The 20,744-nt window shown below is 44.3% G+C and overlaps 1 protein-coding gene across 1 annotated transcript; it reads left to right on the top strand.

Moving 5' to 3' along the window:
• Positions 1–861: 861 nt before the first annotated feature.
• Positions 862–18,691, top strand: CYP2A.A (cytochrome P450 2Aa). Its single transcript, XM_007666523.1, has 9 exons — positions 862–1,062; positions 4,468–4,630; positions 5,731–5,880; positions 7,831–7,991; positions 8,349–8,522; positions 10,317–10,458; positions 11,266–11,453; positions 14,243–14,384; positions 18,486–18,691. The coding sequence occupies exons 1-9, from the start codon at positions 862–864 to the stop codon at positions 18,689–18,691; spliced, it is 1,527 nt and encodes a 508-aa protein (XP_007664713.1).
• Positions 18,692–20,744: the final 2,053 nt, after the last annotated feature.

The raw sequence follows: 20,744 nt of genomic DNA, 5'->3' as shown, positions 1-20,744 counted from the left end.
CTGATCCATGTCTCTGTCCAGGACCCACCAGAGCCTGAAATTGGCCTTTAACAACAACAACAAAAAAATAGACTCATCAACCTAGCATATTTGGCAACCACTGCTCCAGATTGTCTGTCTCTCTGCTAGGTCAGTTCCTGATAAGCAAAGGTCAACCTACACACCGATGAGTTAGTTCTTTCTGTGTGTGAATGTGACTAAAAGGATTGATGTTAATCTGCCAACCGATTGGGTGGAGGAAGCTGTCACTTTAGCACCTTGCTCAAGAAGGGCCTTCTCCAGCAGCCTGATGCTTGCACCTGCCTGTGCACTTTATCTCTGCAGAGCATTTTCTAGTCAAGAAGTACTTTGACTAAGTTGGAAACGTAAAATGTAGCTGCCTCTGGTTGTACTCTATGTTTCTAAGACCGGCTAGCGACTCCGTCCAAAGCCTTCTGCTGGTGCCTTTTGGACTGAATCGACCCTTCTGCCTTTTGACAGGTTGGAAACTTCCATCTTTGAGGCTCTTTTTTAAATCCCCTTGCATTAAGGTTCAATTTGATCCAAATTCTGAATTCTGATAAGGTTGGATTTCATTTCTGGGTGGCAGTCTCCCCAGCAGCTAAAGATACAAACAAAAGTAACAGGATCTCCAGTTCAATTGTGCCAACATAATCCTCATTTGTGAACTGGAAAAGGCACAACTGGCCAAATTCCAAACCAGCATAAGCAAACAGCTAACTAAATCCCAGTGGCTCTGAACGAGTTAAGTGCATTTCCAACAGAGATGAGGGTGTCTGAGGATGCTCGTATAAAGGCAACACCGGGACATTCCAGTTGCCCGGGTATAAGTCCTTTGCTAGGAAGCTAGGTCTGGGGAAGATGGCAGTGGTCAAGGTTTTGCTGCACAGCCTCAGTGCCTCCTTTCTGTTTTACGGGGTAATAGTGGGGCTGGTCGTCATTTACATTTTAACTTCATCCAAAAGGTCAAGGGGCAAGCTGCCCCCTGGGCCCCCTCCTCTGCCAATCATCGGTAACTTGAATCTGGTGGATCTGAACAAGCTGTATCAGTCTCTGATGGAGGTAGGTTACTCTTTCCAGTACTGCTTTAGGGTGGCAGCTTGTGGGGGAGGGATCACATCCCTAAAAATCATGGATTTCCAGAGCCAGAAAGGAGGTTTAAGTTGAAACCGGTGAAACAGAATCACGGTACTGAATGGTTCTTCAGTGGCTCTCCCTGTTTCCAGGCAGGTTAACCCTAACTACACTCAGGAACAGAAGGGAGTCTAGAGTATTCTAAAACACCTTGGAGAATCCCCAATTGCTCCCAGGAATGTGGTCCCATGTCTTCCAGTCCCTATAATCAGGATATTTTCCTTCTCTCTAATTTAAATTCCTCCTGCAGCAATGTAAGTCTCTTATTCTCTTATTCTGCCCTACTGGAAATGAAGAACATCTGCTTACCACATCTCTTCCCCTTTTTATAGGCTAACCCTCACGGCCTCCTGATCTCCTGACTAAATTATTCTTGGAGACTATTGGAAAGAAATCCATTTTTAGAATCAGGCCTCATACAAGAACCGTTGACCTGGCATAGGTCCAACCTGATCTGTGATAGGTAGGGGTTCTGAAAGTCTGGTCTACCCGGGGCTCTTCTGAGTCAGGATTCCCAGGTCTGAAAAGCTCTGCCCTAGGCAAGGGGCACTTGGTATTCTGCACAGACAAGCCAACATGTTTCTCCCATAAAAGCCAGGATGAAGTAGTGAAATAAGATGAGTTGTGGGTTTCCCAGGTGTCCTAAAGAACTGGGCCAGTGGAGGGAATGCCAATATTAACTTGATAACGCAAACTCGGCCTCGACTCATCACTTGCAAAAAGCACTGACCCTCTGGCAGAGGTTAATCTTCTTATTTCTAGGGTAAGTCTTTGGTCGGAGTGAGAAAGATGGTTCTTCCATTTTCCCAGAGCGAGTGCTAGTGAAGAACCAGCTGGCATTTATTTATATGCTTTTTTCCTTAGTGGTAATGAATTGCTATTTCTAGTGATCCAACTGAACGTTTTAATTCCAAACCTCAATCTGAATCCTCCCCTCACATGATTATTTTAGACTAAAAAAAATTGAGTAATAAGTGTCATTGGCATGATTTCCAGATATATTAAATCATGGTTGACTTCATGATTTTGCAAGACAGAGAGTGCAAAGCTGCTGGAATTGTTCTGTACTGGGTGAAATGACCTGACCGCTCACTAGTTTTTTCAACCTGTATCACATGTCAGATTTGCAATCTCATCTGTGACCTCAAATGCAATTTGGATTTGAATGTGCTTATGCCCATACTAACCATGAGTCAAATGCAAAGCCAAGTAATCCAAGGCACGGTGGTATGCAGAAGGAAAGAATGCAAATTGCCTTTGCAGCCTGTATTGAAAAGTTTAAAATTCTGCCTGAGAGAAACCCCTCCCACTAGACATTCTACCACAGATCAACATACTTGGCCTATTTTCCTGGATGACAGTGTTCATGCCCCCTTCCTATCAGAAATGCAATTTTTCAGTACAATGTAAGACCTTACTGGGGTTGTGTGGAGGGGATGGCTTACTTACCTTTCAGTGTGTGAGGGCAGATTCCTTGAATGGTTGAGGAATGCACTGCTGGTGTCCCAAAATTATTGTCCAAACCCAGGGCAGCTGAGTTCATCCACATTTCTTCATCATCCTCATCATCAGTGGTATTTATTGAGTGTTTACAATGTGCAAAGCACTGTATTAAGGCCTTGGGAGAATACAACACAACAGAGTTAGCAGTCATGTTCCCTGCCCACGGCGAGTTTACATTTCTTTAGGTGACACTCTCTGGAAATCCCAGAGAATATTTCAATAGCCCCTTCTGGTTGCAGTGAATGAAAATGAAGGTGAAAACCATTTTATTCTAAGGGCTTCCAGATGTTTGTGGATTTTGGTCATTGAATACTTTGCCACCAACCACCTTCTTGGAAGAGACAGACAGTAGAAGCCATGGGCCATTCGTTTGAGCCATAATTACCCAATGTGCACATTTTAAAAATCACTAGCCCAGAGTGCACTTTTCATATAATGTGAAATGTAGTTATTTTCTGGGGATGGAAGCCAGTTATGAGTGCTTCTAAGCTCACAAGGACTGTGAGGCCATAACAAGCTTATTTTTCTTTCCAGCCTGTCCCAATCTTAGTAGCTCTCGGGTTTGACGAGGACATTACTGCCAGTGAGATTTTCACCCTTTGAGTGGGCACTGATGAAAGGTGGATTCATACACCTATGAACCTGAAAAGTCTGCCCTTCTTTGTGCTGTTCCCCATCTCATTAGTGGCCTCCAGCTAAATGGAGGCATTTGAATGGGAAGAGGATCTGACAGGTGCCTGCATTCGGTTTCTGATCTTGCCTTGGATACAGAACATCCTTCAGTTCAAATTATTAGAATGGATAAAAGATGATTTTCCCTGACCCTTCTCCACTCATTCTTCTTTGAACTTGGAAGGACCATGGGGGTTTAGTGAGCAAAGCAGATGGCTTGGACACGATCAAAATGTTTTGGCATACTGAACATTAGCCCAGAGTTCCACCCAATGGCACTTTCTCAGGGCCCTGGGCAAAGGGAAACAAGAATTGCCCAGTTGGAAATGATGAATAGCCCATAGAAATAACTAGTTATTTTGTAGCAATTAGAAGATAATTCTATAGAGAAGCAGCATGGCATTGTGGATAGAGCACAGCTCTGGGAGTCAGAAGGTCATGAGTTCTAATTTCAGCTCCACCACTTGTCTGCTATGTGACCTTGGGCAAGTCACTTTAGTTCTCTGTGCCTCAGTTACCACATCAGTAAAATGGGGATTGAGACTGTGAGCCCCACGACGGACAAGGGATTATGTTCAACCTGATCTGCTTGTATCCATCCCAGTGCTTAGTACAGTGCCTGGTACACAGTAAGTGCTTAACAAAGACCATAAGAATTATTATTATAAACAGGAGATAAAACATTTTATGGTAACTCTGCTATCAGAACCCACTATATCTGAAGCCTTTTTGAGCAGCCTGCCCTAATGGAAAGAGCATGGGCCTGGAAGTCAAAGGTACTGTGTTCTAATCCCCTCTCTGCCACTTGCCTGCTGGGTGACCTTGGGTAAGTCACTTAGCTTCTCTGTGCCTCGGTTTCCTCATCTCTAAAATGGAGTTTCATTATCTACTCTCCCTACATCTTAGACTGTGAACTACACATAAAACAGGGACTGTGTCCATTCTGATTGCCTTCTACCTACTGTAGGGCTTGGTAAATAATAAGTACTTAATAAATACTATTATTATTATTATCATGATTATTATTCAGTCCTGTTTTGTGCAAGATTTCGAAGCTGATTTTTTGGGGGGATGAATGTAAGGAGAAGGGAAGGACATATAGTTTTGAGTCATTCATAACCCCTTTTTACTAAGCCCTTTCTGCTCTCCATGTTCCAGCTGTCAGAGAACTACGGCAGCATGTTCACTGTTCATCTTGGACCCAGGAAGGTTGTGGTCCTTGCAGGCTATGATGCAATCAAGGATGCTCTTTTTAACAACAGTGAAGCATTTGGAGACAGACCAGAAATCCCAATATTTCAGAAGGTTACAGGTGGACATGGTAATTTGAGTTTCTGTTCTCTTTCCTATTAGAGCCTCTTTAGAAGAACAAAGTGCTTTCTGATGTGTTATGTGAATTAGTAATAGTTTTTATTAGGCATCTACTGAGCTCAACACATGGCATAAAGTGCCGGGGAAGCACAGCATGAGGTATGTTACCTGTCAAGAAGCTTATACTTCTTTGGTTGTTTCTGGTGTAATTGAGAAGCAGCTCAGCCTAGTGGAAAGAGCATGGACCTGGGAATCAGAGGATCTGGGTTCTAATCCTGGCTCTGCCAAATGCTTGCTTACCCTCTAATGGAGGAGCTTACGTTCTAAGGTGTGTGAAGTGTTCTAAATGAATTTTCATTTGATATTTCCCACTCAGTCACTGACATGCCATATGGTTCTGGGTTTGTCCCTCTCTGGACCTGTCTGCCAATCTCATTTATGCCTACCAGAATAGGAGTGGGCTAGTTTTTGTTGAGCTATTAGATGCCATTTTTGGAAACTGCAAGGAATTTCACTTATAATAACAGCCTCCCCTTCCCCCCAACCAAGATAATTCCTTATACTCTGATGAGGGGATAAGGTGGAAGTTATTTACTTTGGAAAACCTATGTTAGCATTTAATTGATTTGCATTCTGATTTTTCATTCTCACCTGCTGATTAGGAACAGGCTGACATTGCAAAACTCTGGACTAAAGTAACACACTTACCTCATTACAAATTTATTTTAAAATGGTTGGGCCATAAAGGCAAAGGTAGAAGATCAAAAATCCACAAGAATAAAAATCTACATTTAGGGAATTCTGTTAATATCAGGGTGTTCTAAAACAACATTATGCAGTGGGAAAACCACAGAGTAACCATTTATTAATGGGAATTCATGGGAGAGAGGATAGATGGTCTGTATCTGTCTTTTGTCTCTTCTTCTATCATGGATACATGAAGCTCTGGTTTTTCTGCCATTGTTTATACATATTACAAACAACATTCAGACCTTGAATTAGGTGCTCCAAACACTTTAACACAAAACTCTAAACTCCGCTTATTGCTCAGTCCTAATTTTCTCCGTTTGAGCTTTAATTCTCATCTTGCTTTGTTGTACCTTTTGCTAGGTATTGGCTTTAGCAACGGAGACACGTGGAAAGCGATGCGAAGATTTGCCTTGAGCACACTCCGAGATTTTGGAATGGGAAAGAAATCCATAGAAGCCAAGATTCAGGAGGAGCTAAATTCCCTTGTCAAGTATTTTCAATCACATCAAGGTGTGTAGCTGGGGAGTTTTATGATGAAGTGTTAGTGAAGCATTTTACACTGAGAGTTAAACTTGTCCATCAGCATGGACCCACCATCTTAGGGCTCAAAAGAAATGTGTTACAGTCTAAAAGAAATCATCTGGGATCAATAAAAGTATTAATAAAAATGGAAAGCCTTCCTACAAATGTACTTCTTCAGGGCACCAAAAGTTCAAGCCATTCAATGTATTATTATTATTAATCTCAGTACTACTCCTACTATGATTCTCATGTGTCAAACGCGTACTATGTGTCAAGTACTGTTGTTAAGTGGTAGGGTAGACACAGGTGAATCAGACTGGACAAGGTCCTGGTCCTACATGGGCCTCACGGTCTTAGTAAGAGGGGGAACAGGCATTAAATCCCCATTTTACAGTTGTGGAAACTGAGGCACAGACAAGTTACTTGCCCAAGGTCACACAGCAGGCAATTGTCAGAGCTAAAATTACAACTCAGGTCCTCTGACTACCAGGCCTGTGCACTTTCCCCTAGGCCATACAAAGACTGTATACGTACATCAACTGTGAGTCCAATAAGGGTCAGTGACACAGACTGGCCTGATCATTTTGAATCTACCCTAGCATTTAGTATAGAGCTTGGCACATAGTAAGCCCTTCACAAATACCACCATTATTATGATTTTATGATTATTATCTGCCCAAGGCCCACCAGCCATGAGAATCCTCCTTTGATCAACATCACCACGCATTCCATGTTGCAACTGAAAAGAACCCAGGCAGTGTTGGTGAGGGAAAGGTTTGCAAAGTGCTGGGCATGGGTGCTCCAGGGAAGGGGCTCGGATTAATTCATTAAGGTATTTGTTACGTGCTTACCATGTGCCAAGCACTGTTCTAAGTACTAGAGTAGATACAAGGTAAGTCAGGCTGGACACAGTCCCTGTCCCACATGGGCTTCAGTCTAAGTAGGAGGGAGAACAGTATTGAATCCCATTTTTCAGATGGGGAAACTGAGATACCAGATGTTTCTGGGTTGCCCAGATGCCTTGTGGGTTAGACAAAGTCTAAAACTGGCCTCTGGACAACTGGTAAAAGTTTGATCTGTGGGTAGTGAACTTGAAGTTGACTTTTGTTAGGATCCAAGGTGGAAACTCCCAGGGTGGTATAGGCTTCTGGCTTCTTCGTTTTGCAAAGAAATCCTCTCATGAAGGCCCGCCAATCTCTTAATTTTGAGTGTCCGACAAAGGGGCAGGGAACAGATATGCTTTGGACCCCAGTTATTTACAAACGGTATCCTCACCTTCCATCAATTTTTTTCATGGTATTTGTTAAGCACTTACTATGTGTCAAATACTGTTCTAAGTGCTGGGGTAGATACAAGTGAATTAGTTTGGACACTGTCCCTGTCCCACATGGGGCTCTTAATCTAAGCAGGAGGGAGAACTGGAGAAATGAGGGACAGAGAAGTTTAGTGACTTGCCCAAGGTCACACAGCAAGCATTTGGCAGAGTTAGGATTAGAACCCAAGTCCTCTGATTCCCTTGCCCATGCCCTTTCCACTAGGCCATGATGCTTCTCAACTACAGAAGAAACAACCAAACAAAAAGTATATGACCACAGTTCCAGAGAATCCTTTAGATTCTCTTCTTTTAGGCTCACCTTCATTCTAGGGTCATCTTCTAAACACTTTCTATGGTCCTTTTGGAACATCCTGGACCTGACCCCAGAGTTCATCTGCTTTGGGGTTGAAACACTCAAGATCTAAAATTTCCAGGCCCTGACCAGGGTCAGATTAGAGAAAGACCTCAGTGAAAACAACTCACTACCTCTCTTTTTTACACCAGCCTCATTTAATCACCTTCACCTGACCCACTCAAGGATCCATGTTGTCTTGGTGAGTTGTTGCTCTTTCTTCTTCCAGAAATAATGATGTTCTTTATTTTTTTTATCACTTGGAATACAGGTAAACCCTTTGACACAAAGATTATACTGAATAATGCTGTGTCCAACATCATCTGCTCCATCCTTTTTGGAGACAGGTTTGAATATGATGATCCTGAATTTCTACACTTGTTACAACTGCTAAGCGACAATACAAAACTGATGGGTTCGTCTATGGTGCAGGTAACTTTCTGGAGCATTCTTTCCTTTCAATTTGGTTCATTTAGTGTGACTGTATGTGGGACATGGATTAGTGTGACTGTAGCGTCTGCCATTTTGAACGGAACTGAAATTCTATTTCATATGCCACATCATATGCTTATCTAACCCTGGAGTCCCACCCTGAAGAGAATGCCTAAAGATGAATTCCCCCTCCGCCCACCCCACATTTCGGAGAACATAAAATGTTACCCAAGCACAAATTCAATAATCAGGTTGCATGCCGTTATTCCACGTGGCAATTAGTGTATTCTAATCATTTAGTCTGTGTCCAGTGGTGTATTTCTAATTCTAACAGCTCTTTTTTTCTGATTTTCCTAGTTATATAATTTCTACCCATTTTTCGGATTTCTGATTGGAGCTCACAAAACTGTAGTACGAAATATTCAGGAGATCACCAGCTTTATCCAAAAACTGTTTAAAGAGCATATTCTGAATTTTAGTCCAAATCACCTAACAGGTTTTGTGGATGCTTTTTTGCTGAAGCAGCAGCAGGTAAAAACAAATCTTCCTAATTAGATTTTGGCTAGGAAATGGATGAATATGAATCCATGAAAAGTCTGAGATGGATATGTCATGTAAAAATGTAGCTTGATTCATTTTTTGTCCTCTTACTCCTACCAATCTTTGGGGTATTTCACAATAAAACCTGTCAGAACTCATGCAAATTACATATTACTGGATCCCAAATTTGTGAGGTTTTACTATATTCACTTTTTCTTTTCCATGATTTATTTTAATATTCATCTCTCTCTCTCTCTCCTTCTTGACTGAAAGATCCTTGTAGATAGGGAACGTCAACCATCTCTACTGTATTGTATTCTCCCAAGAGCTTAGTAGAGTGCTCTGCACTCAGTAAGCACTCAATAAATACCATTGATGTGATGGATTGATTTATTTTACAGATTTTATGGCCACTTCCTAAAAAGCTATGATTTCCAGTCAATCATATTTATTGAGTGCTCACTGTGTGCAGAGCACTGTACTCCAGTTTCATTCGCCTCTTTTATATGGTAGTCTAATTGGTTAAGTGCTTACTATGTGCCAGGTACTGTACTAAGCCCTGATCATTTTGTACCTAAATAGCTATTATTTGGTATTTGTTAAGCACTTACTGTGTGCCAGGCACTGGGATAAATACAATTAATCAGGTTGGACACAATCCCTGTCCCACATAAGGTTCACAGTCTTAATCCCCATTTTACAGATGAGGTAACTGAGGCCCAGGACAAGTTAAATGATTTGTTCAAGGTCACACATCAGAAATGTGGCAGAGCCAGAATTAGAACCCAAGTCCTTCTGATCCCCAGGCCTGTGGTCTATCCACTAGGCCATGCTGCTTCTCAGAAATACTCTTAAATACTTTACACTAAATTTACTAGCACCAAGCCAAAGTCTCGCCCTGTAGCAATAAACAAGCACTTGGCCCTGGTGTTGCCAGGCAGGAGCGAGCAATTCAGAATCATACAGCTAGAAAGGAATATCATTTAGTCCAGCCTTTGCCTCTGGGCAGGTGAATGGCTTACCCTCCCAGAACAGCTGGGTTCCTATTCTTTTTTCAAAGATCTCCAGGAAAGAAGATTCCACAATCTCCCTCACTAGCCTTTTCTGGTTTTTAATCACCCTGACGGTTTAACTGAACTTTCCGAGGGCACTTCAAGCTTATTTTCCTTCCTTTTGGGTCCTCTGCGGTCCTGGAAAACATCATTAGTATTTCACTAAAATGTGTAAAGATAATACTAATAAAAACATTTATAAAGTGCTTGTTATGTGCTAATAGCTGGGTTAGATTCGAGGTTATGAGATCAGACGCAAACCCTGCCCAGTTGTAGCTCACCATCTATTTTATCTCCATTTTACAGTTGAGGACATTGAGACCCAGTGATGCTAAGTAGCTTGCCTGTAGTCACACAGTAAAGGTGGGACTCAAATCCAGGTCACCTTACTCAAAGGCTTGAGCTCTTTTTCTCTAGTCCACCCTTACTGCCTGTCTTTATCCTTCTCCTACTGAGATTAAAAACTCTAATTCCTGTAATATTTTCTTTGAAAACAGTATTTTCTATCCCTTTATTTGCTCTTTTCTAGCCCCACTTTGGTTTCTTCACCCCCATTTTAAACTGCAGTGACGTAAACTGGACATAATTGTCACAGAAAGTTCTGGGCCATTTTGTTTTCCCACAACCACACCCATCAGAGATTTCCACATGGGGCAGCCACACTGAATATAATTTGGTGGAACCATTCCCAGAAAAATCTGATGAATGGCAATCTCATTTTGTGATATGGCAGGAATCAAAAAATCCCCAGACAGAATTCCACAACAAAAACCTGCTCTTCTCCACCCTGGACCTCTTTGCTGCTGGAACCGAGACAACCTCGACAACCCTTCGCTGGGGTCTTCTTCTGATGATGAAATATCCAGAGATTCAGAGTAAGAAACTTTTTTTTTTTTAACTCCTGTTCACCACGTATGGGCAGAAGTTGACACACACCTTCAGTGAGAACACAGGATGATCATAAGAACATAAGAAATGGTGTTACTTGAGCCTTACCGATGGATGGTCTGTTCAGTTTGGTACACCAAGCTCTTCTAAAACACAGGATCATGATCTTGATGAAACCCACATTAAGGAAAAGTCATGTTATAGAGCAGGTGCTTTAACCTACCCCATATACATGTGCACAGTCATTTCTTCTGATACCACATCTTGTCCTAATTATTGTAAGAAAATTCCTTACTGCTCTTACACCATCCTACCAAAATGCCTAGTGAAAACACATGTTATTGAAGAACCGGGTGTATCATATGCCCTGCAGCAGCAACAGGATGCTTGAAAGGACAGGATGCCTTATTGTCATTCTTGACCCTGGGCCTACTGGTTGGTCCCACCATCTAAAGTTTCTAATTTACTAGACCAGAGCTAGTAAGGTACTAGTTAGAGTCGCATTTGATTTCCAGACAAAACTCTTATTCCCAATTTCTATCTACAATAGAATCCTCAAGATGTTTTTCTGGGGACTAAACTATTAAAGCTGTCTTAAGGGAAATGGAAATCTATGGGAGCTATACTCTGGACCTGAAAATATGAACATATACTAATTTTTCAAAATTAATTTTAATGCGTATTGTTTGGGTGATTAACTTTACGTCCCATTTTTTCAATGTTGTAGAAGACAGTTAATAGGATTCATAGTTTGTATAGCACCTTGAAACGAAATCTTGGGTGACTTTTTCAAGGAAGGGTCCATGAAGAAATAGATAAAGTCATTGTACTGGGACAAGTCCCTAGTGTGGAGGATCGGAAAAAAATGCCATTTACAGACGCGGTGATTCACGAGATGCAGAGGTTTGCCGATATTGTTCCGATGGGTCTGTCCCGCAGCCCCACTAAGGATATCCATTTCAGAGGCTTCGTCATTCCTAAGGTATGTGTATTAAAACAAGAATTCCTCGATATTTGAGGTTGGTAACATGGGAACACTGCCTATGGAAAACAGTCATTCAGCCCTGCACTGCCACCTGGCTCAACCTGGCTCTTACATGTGAGGCAAATCGCTTCATCACTCTACTTTGGCCCCTCCTACCTCACTGCACTTCTCTCTTTCTACAACCCAGCCTGCACATTTCGTTCCTCTAGTGTTAACCTCTCACTGTGCCTCGATCTTGCCTGTCTTGCTGTTGACCCTAGCCCACATCCTGTCTTTGGCCTGGAAAGCCCTCCCTCCTCAAATCCGACAAACAACCACTCTCCCTGGCTTTAAAGCCTTATTGAAGACACATCTCCTCCGAGAGACCTTCCCAGACTAAGCCCCACTTTTTCTCATCTCCCACTCCCTTCTGCATCACCTTGACTTGCTCCCTTTGTTCTCCCCCCCCCCTTCCCAGGCCCACAGCACTTATGTACATATCTGTAATTTTATTTATTTGTTATTGATTCATTCATTCATTCAATAGTATTTATTGAGCGCTTACTATGTGCAGAGCACTGTACTAAGCGCTTGGAATGAACAAGTCGGCAACAGATAGAGACAATCCCTGCCGTTTGACGGGCTTACAGTCTAATCGGGGGAGACGGACAGACGAGAACAATGGCAATAAATAGAGTCAAGGGGAAGAACATCTCGTAAAAACAATGGCAACTAAATAGAATCGAGGCAATGTACAATTCATTAACAAAATAAATAGGGTAATGGAAATATATACAGTTGAGCGGACGAGTACAGTGCTGAGGGGATGGGAAGGGAGAGGGGAAGGAGCAGAGGGAAAGGGGGAAAAGAGGGTTTAGCTGCGGAGAGGTGAAGGGGGGGTGGTAGAGGGAGTAGAGGGAGAAGAGGAGCTCAGTCTGGGAAGGCCTCTTGGAAGAGGTGAGTTTTAAGTAGGGTTTTGAAGAGGGGAAGAGAATCAGTTTTGCGGAGGTGAGGAGGGAGGGCGATCCAGGACCGCAGGAGGACGTGGCCCGGGGGTCGACGGTGGGATAGGCAAGACCGAGGGATGGTGAGGAGGTGGGCGGCAGAGGAGCGGAGCGTGTGGGGTGGGTGGTAGAAAGAGAGAAGGGAGGAGAGGTAGGAAGGGGCAAGGTGATGTAGAACCTTGAAGCCTAGAGTGAGGAGTTTTTGTTTGGAGCGGAGGATGATAGGCAACCACTGGAGTTGTTTAAGAAGGGGAGTGACATGCCCAGATCGTTTCTGCAGGAAGATGAGCCGGGCAGCGGAGTGAAGAATAGACTGGAGCGGGGAGAGAGAGGAGGAAGGGAGGTCAGAGAGAAGGCTGACACAGTAGTCTAGCCGGGATATAACAAGAGCCCGTAGCAGTAAGGTAGCTGTTTGGGTGGAGAGGAAAGGGCGGATCTTGGCGATATTGTAATTGATGTCTCCCTCCCTCTCTCTAGACTGTAAGTTCATTGTGGGCAGGAAATGTGACTGTTTATTGCTATATTGTACTCTTCCAAGAGCTTAGTACAGTGCTCTGCACACAGTTAGCATTCAATAAATATGATTGAATGAATGAGATGCACTGGCCTAATGGGATTACTCATGGGAAGTTAGGGTGGGTTTTGTTTGAAATCGCCTATGAAGGAATATGAAGACTCTGACCTCACTTTTTAGGCAACTCCCAATAGCAGAACCCAAACATACCCTTTTACTTCTTCTTTTTGTGGAGGAGGATGCAGTGAAGTCATGGTTGTCATTACATGAACTTGTTCCAACGTGCGTCGCTTGTTCCAACTCAAACCTGGTTGTAGGCGTCTGAGAACATAGCTCTTGGAGCTCATGGGTTTTTTGGCTGCTCAAACCGGATGGGAAACATGGCTTCCAAGTGATGGGGGAGAGGTGGAGCGGATGGAGGTGGGGGTTATTTCCTCAGGAACAGCAGACTTGGCCAAAGGGTTGTGCTGGGACAGAAGGTGAGGAAGACAAATATTCACTGCATGTGAAAGCTTCCCTAAATCAAGGTTTCTTCAAATAAAGTGGCAAATTATTTCTAGTCTTACATACATAGCGTGGCTCAGTGGAAAGAGCACCGGCTTGGGAGTCAGAGGTCATGGGTATGAATCCTGGATCCACTGCTTGTCAGCTGTGTGACTGTGGGAAAGTCACTTAACTTCTCTGTGCCTCAGTTACCTCATCTGTAAAATGGGGATGAAGACTGTGAGCCTCATGTGGGACAAGCTGATTACCCTGTATCTACCCCAGTGCTTACAACAGTGCTCTGCACATAGTAAGGGCTTAACAAATACAGTAGTATTATTATTATTATCTGTAATGTATAAAGATTTTAGATTGTAAACTCCTTGAGAGCAGGGATAGTGTCTACCAAATCTATTGTACTCTCTCAAACACTCATTACATTGTTCTGTAAATAGGAAGTGGTTAATAAATACCACTGCTTGATTGACTGATAATGGAGCAGCGATGCTGAGTGGCAGAAAGGCTGTAATTTTCTGATGACACTTCCCATGGTAATACCAATACCAACCAGGTGTTGGTATTAATCTGCACCATGGGCTCTGATGAGTGATTTGCTGTCTGGGTAATTGTTTGGCTGAGAGCCACTTCCCTTGTCTTGCTTTCTTAGAGGAATTCTAGGCCGTAGGCCTAAACCACTCCATCATTCATTCATTCAATCGTATTTATTGAGCACTTACTGTGTACAGAGCACTGTACTAAACGCTCGATGACTGCCTCACCTGTCACTATCTTTCTTTTCCTTCCAGGGGACGGAGGTGATCCCCTTGCTGAGCTCCGTGTTTTGTGATCCATCTCACTGGGCGACACCATATCAGTTTAACCCTTCTCACTTCCTGGATGCTGCTGGAAACTTTGTCAGAAAAGATGCCTTTATTCCTTTCGGCCTAGGTAAATGAAGAAGAGATCCCTCATATGTGTTTGTACTGATGGCAAAGGTTCATGGGGAGCCTTTAAAGAGAACAATGAACCAGAGTGGGCTAACCCTTCTTCACCACTCTGACTCCACACTTAGTCTAGCCAGCATGTGTGCTGGACTCGGAAAGTGGCTAATTCTAGAGATAAATTGATTCAAAATGGAAAGAGATGTGCCAGATTGGCTAGAATCCAACAGCCACTGTTTTCTTTAGATTGAATGTTGGGATAGCCAAAATATTTGACTTGGGCTGGGGCTAGGTCCTATCCCAACCCAAGGGATTGGGAAATTGGCCCTGCCAGCCTGTTCTCAGCCAAGGCCAGCACCTCAGGTGGGCAAGTGAGAAGAATGTTGGAAGTGTCCCCGGAATAGGGGAGCAAAGTGGACTGGCTTTCCAGGCCCCTGATGACATGTAAACATAAGCAATGCCATTTCTGGGCCAGATACTGGGGTCCTCCAGCCTGGGATTCTGTCTGACTTAGGAGGCCTGGAGATGGAGGGGGACAGTCACCCTTCTTGACATCCATCTTCTGTCTTCTGAGTGGAGGTTTCTGGGCATTGAAATACACCAGAAGTGGTACCAAGGAAACTCTAGGGAATTGTGCCACTGACCCTGGGCTCTCTCCTCCTCAGGTTACCTCCAGGAGTAGCAAGGGCATGGACAGGGACCCTGGGAGAAGTTGGGGAGGGTGTCCAGAGCTTCCTTGGAACCACTTTTGGTTTACTTCCAGGTTGGTGGCCTCACCTGGATTCCCAGAATATGAGATATGCCAAGGGCAGGGCCTCTTGGATTTGAGGGGAGAAAGGGTTGGGGAGGCTGAGACACAAAAATAGAGTGAGGGACATAGAGAGAGACAGAGAGACAAAGAGAGAAAAGGGAACAGAAAGAGGGGCAGAAGAAAATTTAAAGAGAGGGAGGGACAAGCAGGGGAGATAAAAAGGAGATAGGCATGGAGAGAGAAGAGAGAGAGGATGGACAGAGGGGACAGGAACGGGGAGACTCAGTTAGCCAACCTCCTCTAACAATAATAATAACAATGCTAAGTGCATTAGCACTTACTAATGCTAAGCATTAGTATTAGCTTAATTACTAAGCATTAGCACTTGCTAAGCACTTACTAAGTGCCAAGTGCATGGCTGGAGACAGGATATTAAAGTTGGACATAATCCATGTCATAAATGGGGCTCACAGTCTAAGTATAAATCCCAATTTAACAGATGAAGAAAATGAGGCAGAGAAGAGTTATTTGCCCAAGGAAACATAGCAGGCAAGAGGTGAAGCCAGGATTAGAACCCAGGTCCTCTGATTCTCAGGCTCTTCCCACTAGGCCATAATAATAATGATGGTATTTGTTAAGCGCTTACTATGTGCCAAGTACTGTTCTAAGAGCTGGGGTAGATACAGGGAAATCAGGTTATCCTAGATGGGGCTCAGAGTCTTAATCCCCATTTCACAGATGAAGTAACTGAGGTACAGAAAAGTTAAGTAACTTGCCCAAAATCACCCAGATGACAAGTGGCAGAGGCGACATTAGAACCCACAATCTCTGACTCCCAAACCCATGCTCTTTCCACTGAGCCACACTGCTTCTCCTTACTGCTACTCCCACCACTGAAGCTGAGAGAGGATGGACACTCCGGCACAAATGATGATAGAAGATGCAGCAAAGGCAGCAAGGGTCAGCAGGAACCAGCTGACCGACTCTTCTTGAGCTGTGCAATAGAGTCTCCCAGGTGATTAAAAACATGTCACTGTGGCCATGCTAGAAACTCCAAATAAAGGCCTAAATAAGGTCAGGCCAGCTGAGGCAGCAGCAGCAGCTCTTGCCCCTTCCACTGAGGGGAAAGATGAGGATGAGGTTGGGCAGTCTCACCTCGGTTCCTCCTCCTCCCTGTGCCCTGCCACAGCTCCTGGAGCTGTGTGTTCCCTCCTGCCATCTTGGTCAAAAGCAGTTCCTCAATGGGTTCCTCCAGACCCCCCATAAAGTAGGATTCTCCCACCTAAACTGGGACATCTACTGTGTGAAGTCTCAGAAAATAAGCAATTTAGGGGGCATCTGGAAAGCCCGCCTCTCCAGGTTCCCCTCCCTCTTTAGAGAGGTGAACCAGGCAGGAGAATATTCTGGAGGGTGAGAAGGGACAGGAATGCCCAGAGCTGAAGCACAATAAAAACTCCAGGATTCAAGAACCTGGAATTTGGGAAACTGATTAAGCTCCCTAATGAAAGAAGCAGCGTGGCTCAGTGGAAAGAGCACGGGCTTTGGAGTCAGGGCTCATGAGTTCGAATCCCAGCTTTGCCACTTGTCGGCTGTGTGACTGTGGGCAAGTCACTTAACTTCTCTGTGCCTCAGTTCCCTCATCTGTAAAATGGGGATTAAGACCGTGAGCCCCACGTGGGACAACCTGATTCCCCTATGTCTACCCCAGCGCTTAGAACAGAGCTCGGCACATAGTAAGCACTTAACAAATACCAACATTATTATTATTATTATCCCTTCATCTGTAAGCATATGTTCATTTGGCCCTTTTGTTTCCAGGTTGGAAATGGCGATAAATGGAAATTGCTCACCCTGGTAGTTTTATATGTATATCAAATATATCTAAAACTGCTCAAAGTTAAATAGTCAACAATTATCAGCTGAGCATACAAAGGACGCCCCGTACTTGGGTCCCGCCTGTGTTATTCAGGAAGTAGAAAGGACTTTTATCTTCCTAATCCCTACTGAGAAAACAAGCACAGACTCTGGTTTGGAGAAGGTTTTCACTTCTCAAATCTCTAAACACATTTTCTTGGACAAACCCCTTATTGTCTTCAACAGATCAGAGTAACCCAGTCAACTAGTTTGACATGAATGAAACAGAGAGGAGATCTAACCCTCATATGGACCTTGATTGAATCCTGTGATGTATTATAGGAAGGAAGCAGGACACAATTCAGAATCCACGAAATCATCTTCCAAACTAGGCCATCAACCACATTACTCTTCTCTCTTCCAGAATTCCTGAGATATTATTCCCAACCTCTGCCCACAGAGAGGCAAAACACAATAGCTAATAGTGTCCCACACACCCAAAAGCCAAGTAAATGAGAGTCTGGATATTTTGTCCAGCTCTGCAAAGCCCAGTCCCTTCTGGAAGTTAACCAGACTGCCAGGCAGACCTAAGCTGTGAGTACCCCTGGACCTATCTAGACTCTGTCTCTCTCAGTTGCTGAGATCCCAGATTTGGTTTCTTCCCTGTCCAACCCAACCTGCAGGAAAGATGGTCCCTCAAAAAGGCTCAGGCTTAGAACTGTAATAGAGGGATTCCACTTTCCCCCTTAAGGACAAGGCTGGCCATCCTCCTTGGGCAGTGGTTGGGTGAAGGGGAGATTTCCACTTGCCCTGAGCCACTCCCTCATGGTGAACAAGGCACATATGCACAAACAAAGAGTGCTTAGCTCTTAGCTTTATGTCCTAAGCACCTGTAGGAATAGAACAAGAAAGCGAACTCTCCGGCAAAGTGCTCACTTGGGAAGTAGCATGGTGTAGGGATAAGAGTATAGGCCTGGGAGTCAGAAGGTCACAGGTTTTGATTCCGGCTCTGCCACCTGTCTGCTATGTGGCCTTGGACAAGTCACTTCACTCCTCTGTGCCTCTGTTACGTCATCTATAAAATGGGGATTAAGATTGTGAGCCTTATATGGGCAGGGACCATGTCCAACCCAATTTGCTTGTATCCACCCCAATGCTTAGTACAGTGCTTGGCACATAGTAAGCATTTGACGAATACCATCATTACTGCTGTCTATTGGTTCTTCTCCCATGAATCAGTGAGGCCCAGTGGAAAGAGCAAAGGGCTGGGAGTCAGGAGACTTGAGTTTGAATGCCAGCTCCACAATTTGCCCGCTGTTCGAGACTGGGCAAGTCACTTAACTTCTCTGGGCCTCAGTTTCCTCATCTGTAAAATGGGGACTTGTTCTCCCTCCCCGTTAGACTTTCAGCCCCTGGTGGGACAGAGCTTGGCATATAGGAAGCACTTAATGAATGCCAGAATTATTATTACTGTTACTAATTATTATTATTATTGTTTCCCAGGGCGCCGGGCTTGTGCTGGAGAAGGCCTTGCCAGAATGGAGCTCTTTCTGCTCTTCACAGGTTTGCTCCAGAAATTCACTTTCCAAGCTGCCCCTGAGGTGGACAAGGCAGATCTAGACCTCACCGCAAGTGTTGGTTTTACCTTAACTCCAAAGCCTCACTTGGTGTGTGCCCTTCCGCGCGAAGAAGCCAAATCACAAGGATGAAAAGGTCAACTGCACCTGACCAGAGTCAGACCACGTCCAGTGAGAATGGTAGAAGAAGCAGAAAGAAACCTTTTAAGCAAATAAATCTCACTGGCAAGTCTCTAAGATTCCAAGTGCTTTGATTGGAGTTGCAGTTTCTGCTGTTCGCTATTCCAATCTCGCCTTAGTAGCATAAAGCTGTCTGGTACGGTGGGAGGGAAGCCAGTGGGAAGTAACTAAGGTGGCCACCGTTGGCACTTTCCAAAATTCGGTGCCCCATTGCCAACCCAGCAGTCACAGGCATATGTGTCCATTACGTGTGTGATGCGGGTTATTCAATGTAATGTAATGACATCACTTGAAATGCTTTATGGAAATCTATGGAACATACAGCGGGTCACTAGGGGGACCTCACCCTCTGCTCCAGAGCTGTTGGGGTCCCTTCCTGGGTTCCTCTGAAGACAAGTACTGCTTCCAGGCCACGGGATTCGCCAGGAGTGGGGGTGGAGGGAGGCTGCGCGCCTAAAATAAAATTTCCAGACATAATAAAGACATCCAGAGGCAAGTATGTCCAAACAGGAGAGGGTCTCCAAGCTGATATGGACTGTCCAGTATAAAACTGGACAATTGATTACTTTCGAGGTGGCACGGTGCACTGTCGCCAGGTCCCAGTGGAGAGTCCCAGGGCAAAGCCAGAAAAGACCATGTGGCAGAGGAAGATAGAGAGACCAGGCAGGGCAGACCTGCCCATTTCTTCTCAGCCATCCCTGACTACAGGTTGGAGAGGAGATGTAGGTCCCCAGGGGAAAGAGCTTTTCCAATACAGGACACTTCCATGCTCCCATTGCCATTGTTGTTCATGACTGATATCTTTGCAGAAATCAACATGGTAGCTGTGTGGGTGAGTGAGGATGCCCTATTGCATTGAGAAGCAGTGTGGCTTAGTGGATAGAATAAGAGCCTTGGAGTCAGAAGGACCTGTTCTCTAATCCCAGCTCTGCCACGTATCTAGACCGTGAGCCCGTTGTTGGGCAGGAATTGCCTCTATTAGTTGCTGAATTGTACTTTCCAAGTGCTTAGTACAGTGCTCTGCACACAGTAAGTGCTCAATAAATACAATTGAATGAATGAATGAAAAGTATCTGCTGTGTGACCTTGGGCAAGTCACTTCACTTATCTGTGCTTCAGTTATCTCATCTGTAAAATGGGGATAAGAGGAAGGGCCCTTGTGGGAAAGGGACTGTATCTCACATGATTAACTTGTATCTACCCCAGTACTTAGAACAATGCTTGGCATATACTAAGTACTTAATTATTATAGGGATCTCTCTCACTTCATATCCCCACATCGTGTTTCTTCCTTCCCCAGGTGCCCTCTTCCCACAGGTGCTCTCTAGCTTAGCAGACCCTTTTCCACTGGCCTCCCACATGGTTCCCTCTTTCCATCCCCTCCTGCTCCTAGACCCTCTCTCCTCACAGCATCTCAGGATCACTGCAGCCCAAAGAAGCAGAATGTCAGTATCACTTGGCAACTCAATGTCTGGCTGGGTGACTGTGAGGTATACAGGTGTCACAGCCTATGTGTACCCATAGCACTTGAGAATTCAGCCCAACTGGTGCTTCTCCAGAGCCATCTAGGAATGAAATATTCCTGCTGCGGACTGTACAAGGTCAAACTGTAACCACGATCTGAGGGATCAGGGGGATGGGAAGGAGAAGAGAGGGCAAGGTAGCCCTTAAGTACCAACAGAGGTTTGATATACATCCTGCTTCACCTCAGAGAGTTTGAGGCTCTTACTGAGTATGTGTGGGTGTGCAAAGGTATGCATAGGTGTGTGTGTGCACAGATGTATTTGTGTGTGTGCATGTTTGTGTGTGTGAATGTGTTTCTCCAGGAATATGTGTGCCCGTGCGCACATGTATGTGTATATTTGGAGAGATGGACTTTGGAGCAAGTCTCAGTGTGTGTGTGGGTGAGCATGCAGAGAAGGAAGAGGGGAAATTTTATTTTTAAAAGCACAGCTAACTCAGTGGCAGTGAGAGAGACATAGAATATCTGCTATCCCAGTTGAAG

This window comes from Ornithorhynchus anatinus, chromosome 2 (genome assembly GCF_004115215.2).
Source record: "Ornithorhynchus anatinus isolate Pmale09 chromosome 2, mOrnAna1.pri.v4, whole genome shotgun sequence".
In the NCBI taxonomy this organism is placed as follows: Eukaryota; Metazoa; Chordata; class Mammalia; order Monotremata; family Ornithorhynchidae; genus Ornithorhynchus; species Ornithorhynchus anatinus.
Note: the sequence above shows the minus strand (reverse complement) of the source record. Positions and strands in the feature narration are given on the sequence as shown.

Coding starts and splice junctions, on each gene's coding strand:
- CYP2A.A (XM_007666523.1), top strand. CDS start 862: ATGGCAGTGGTCAAGGTTTTGCTGCACAGCCTCAGTGCCTCCTTTCTG. Junction 4,631..5,730: donor GAAGGTTACAGGTGGACATG/GTAATTTGAGTT, acceptor ACCTTTTGCTAG/GTATTGGCTTTAGCAACGGA. Junction 8,523..10,316: donor TTTTGCTGAAGCAGCAGCAG/GTAAAAACAAAT, acceptor GTGATATGGCAG/GAATCAAAAAATCCCCAGAC.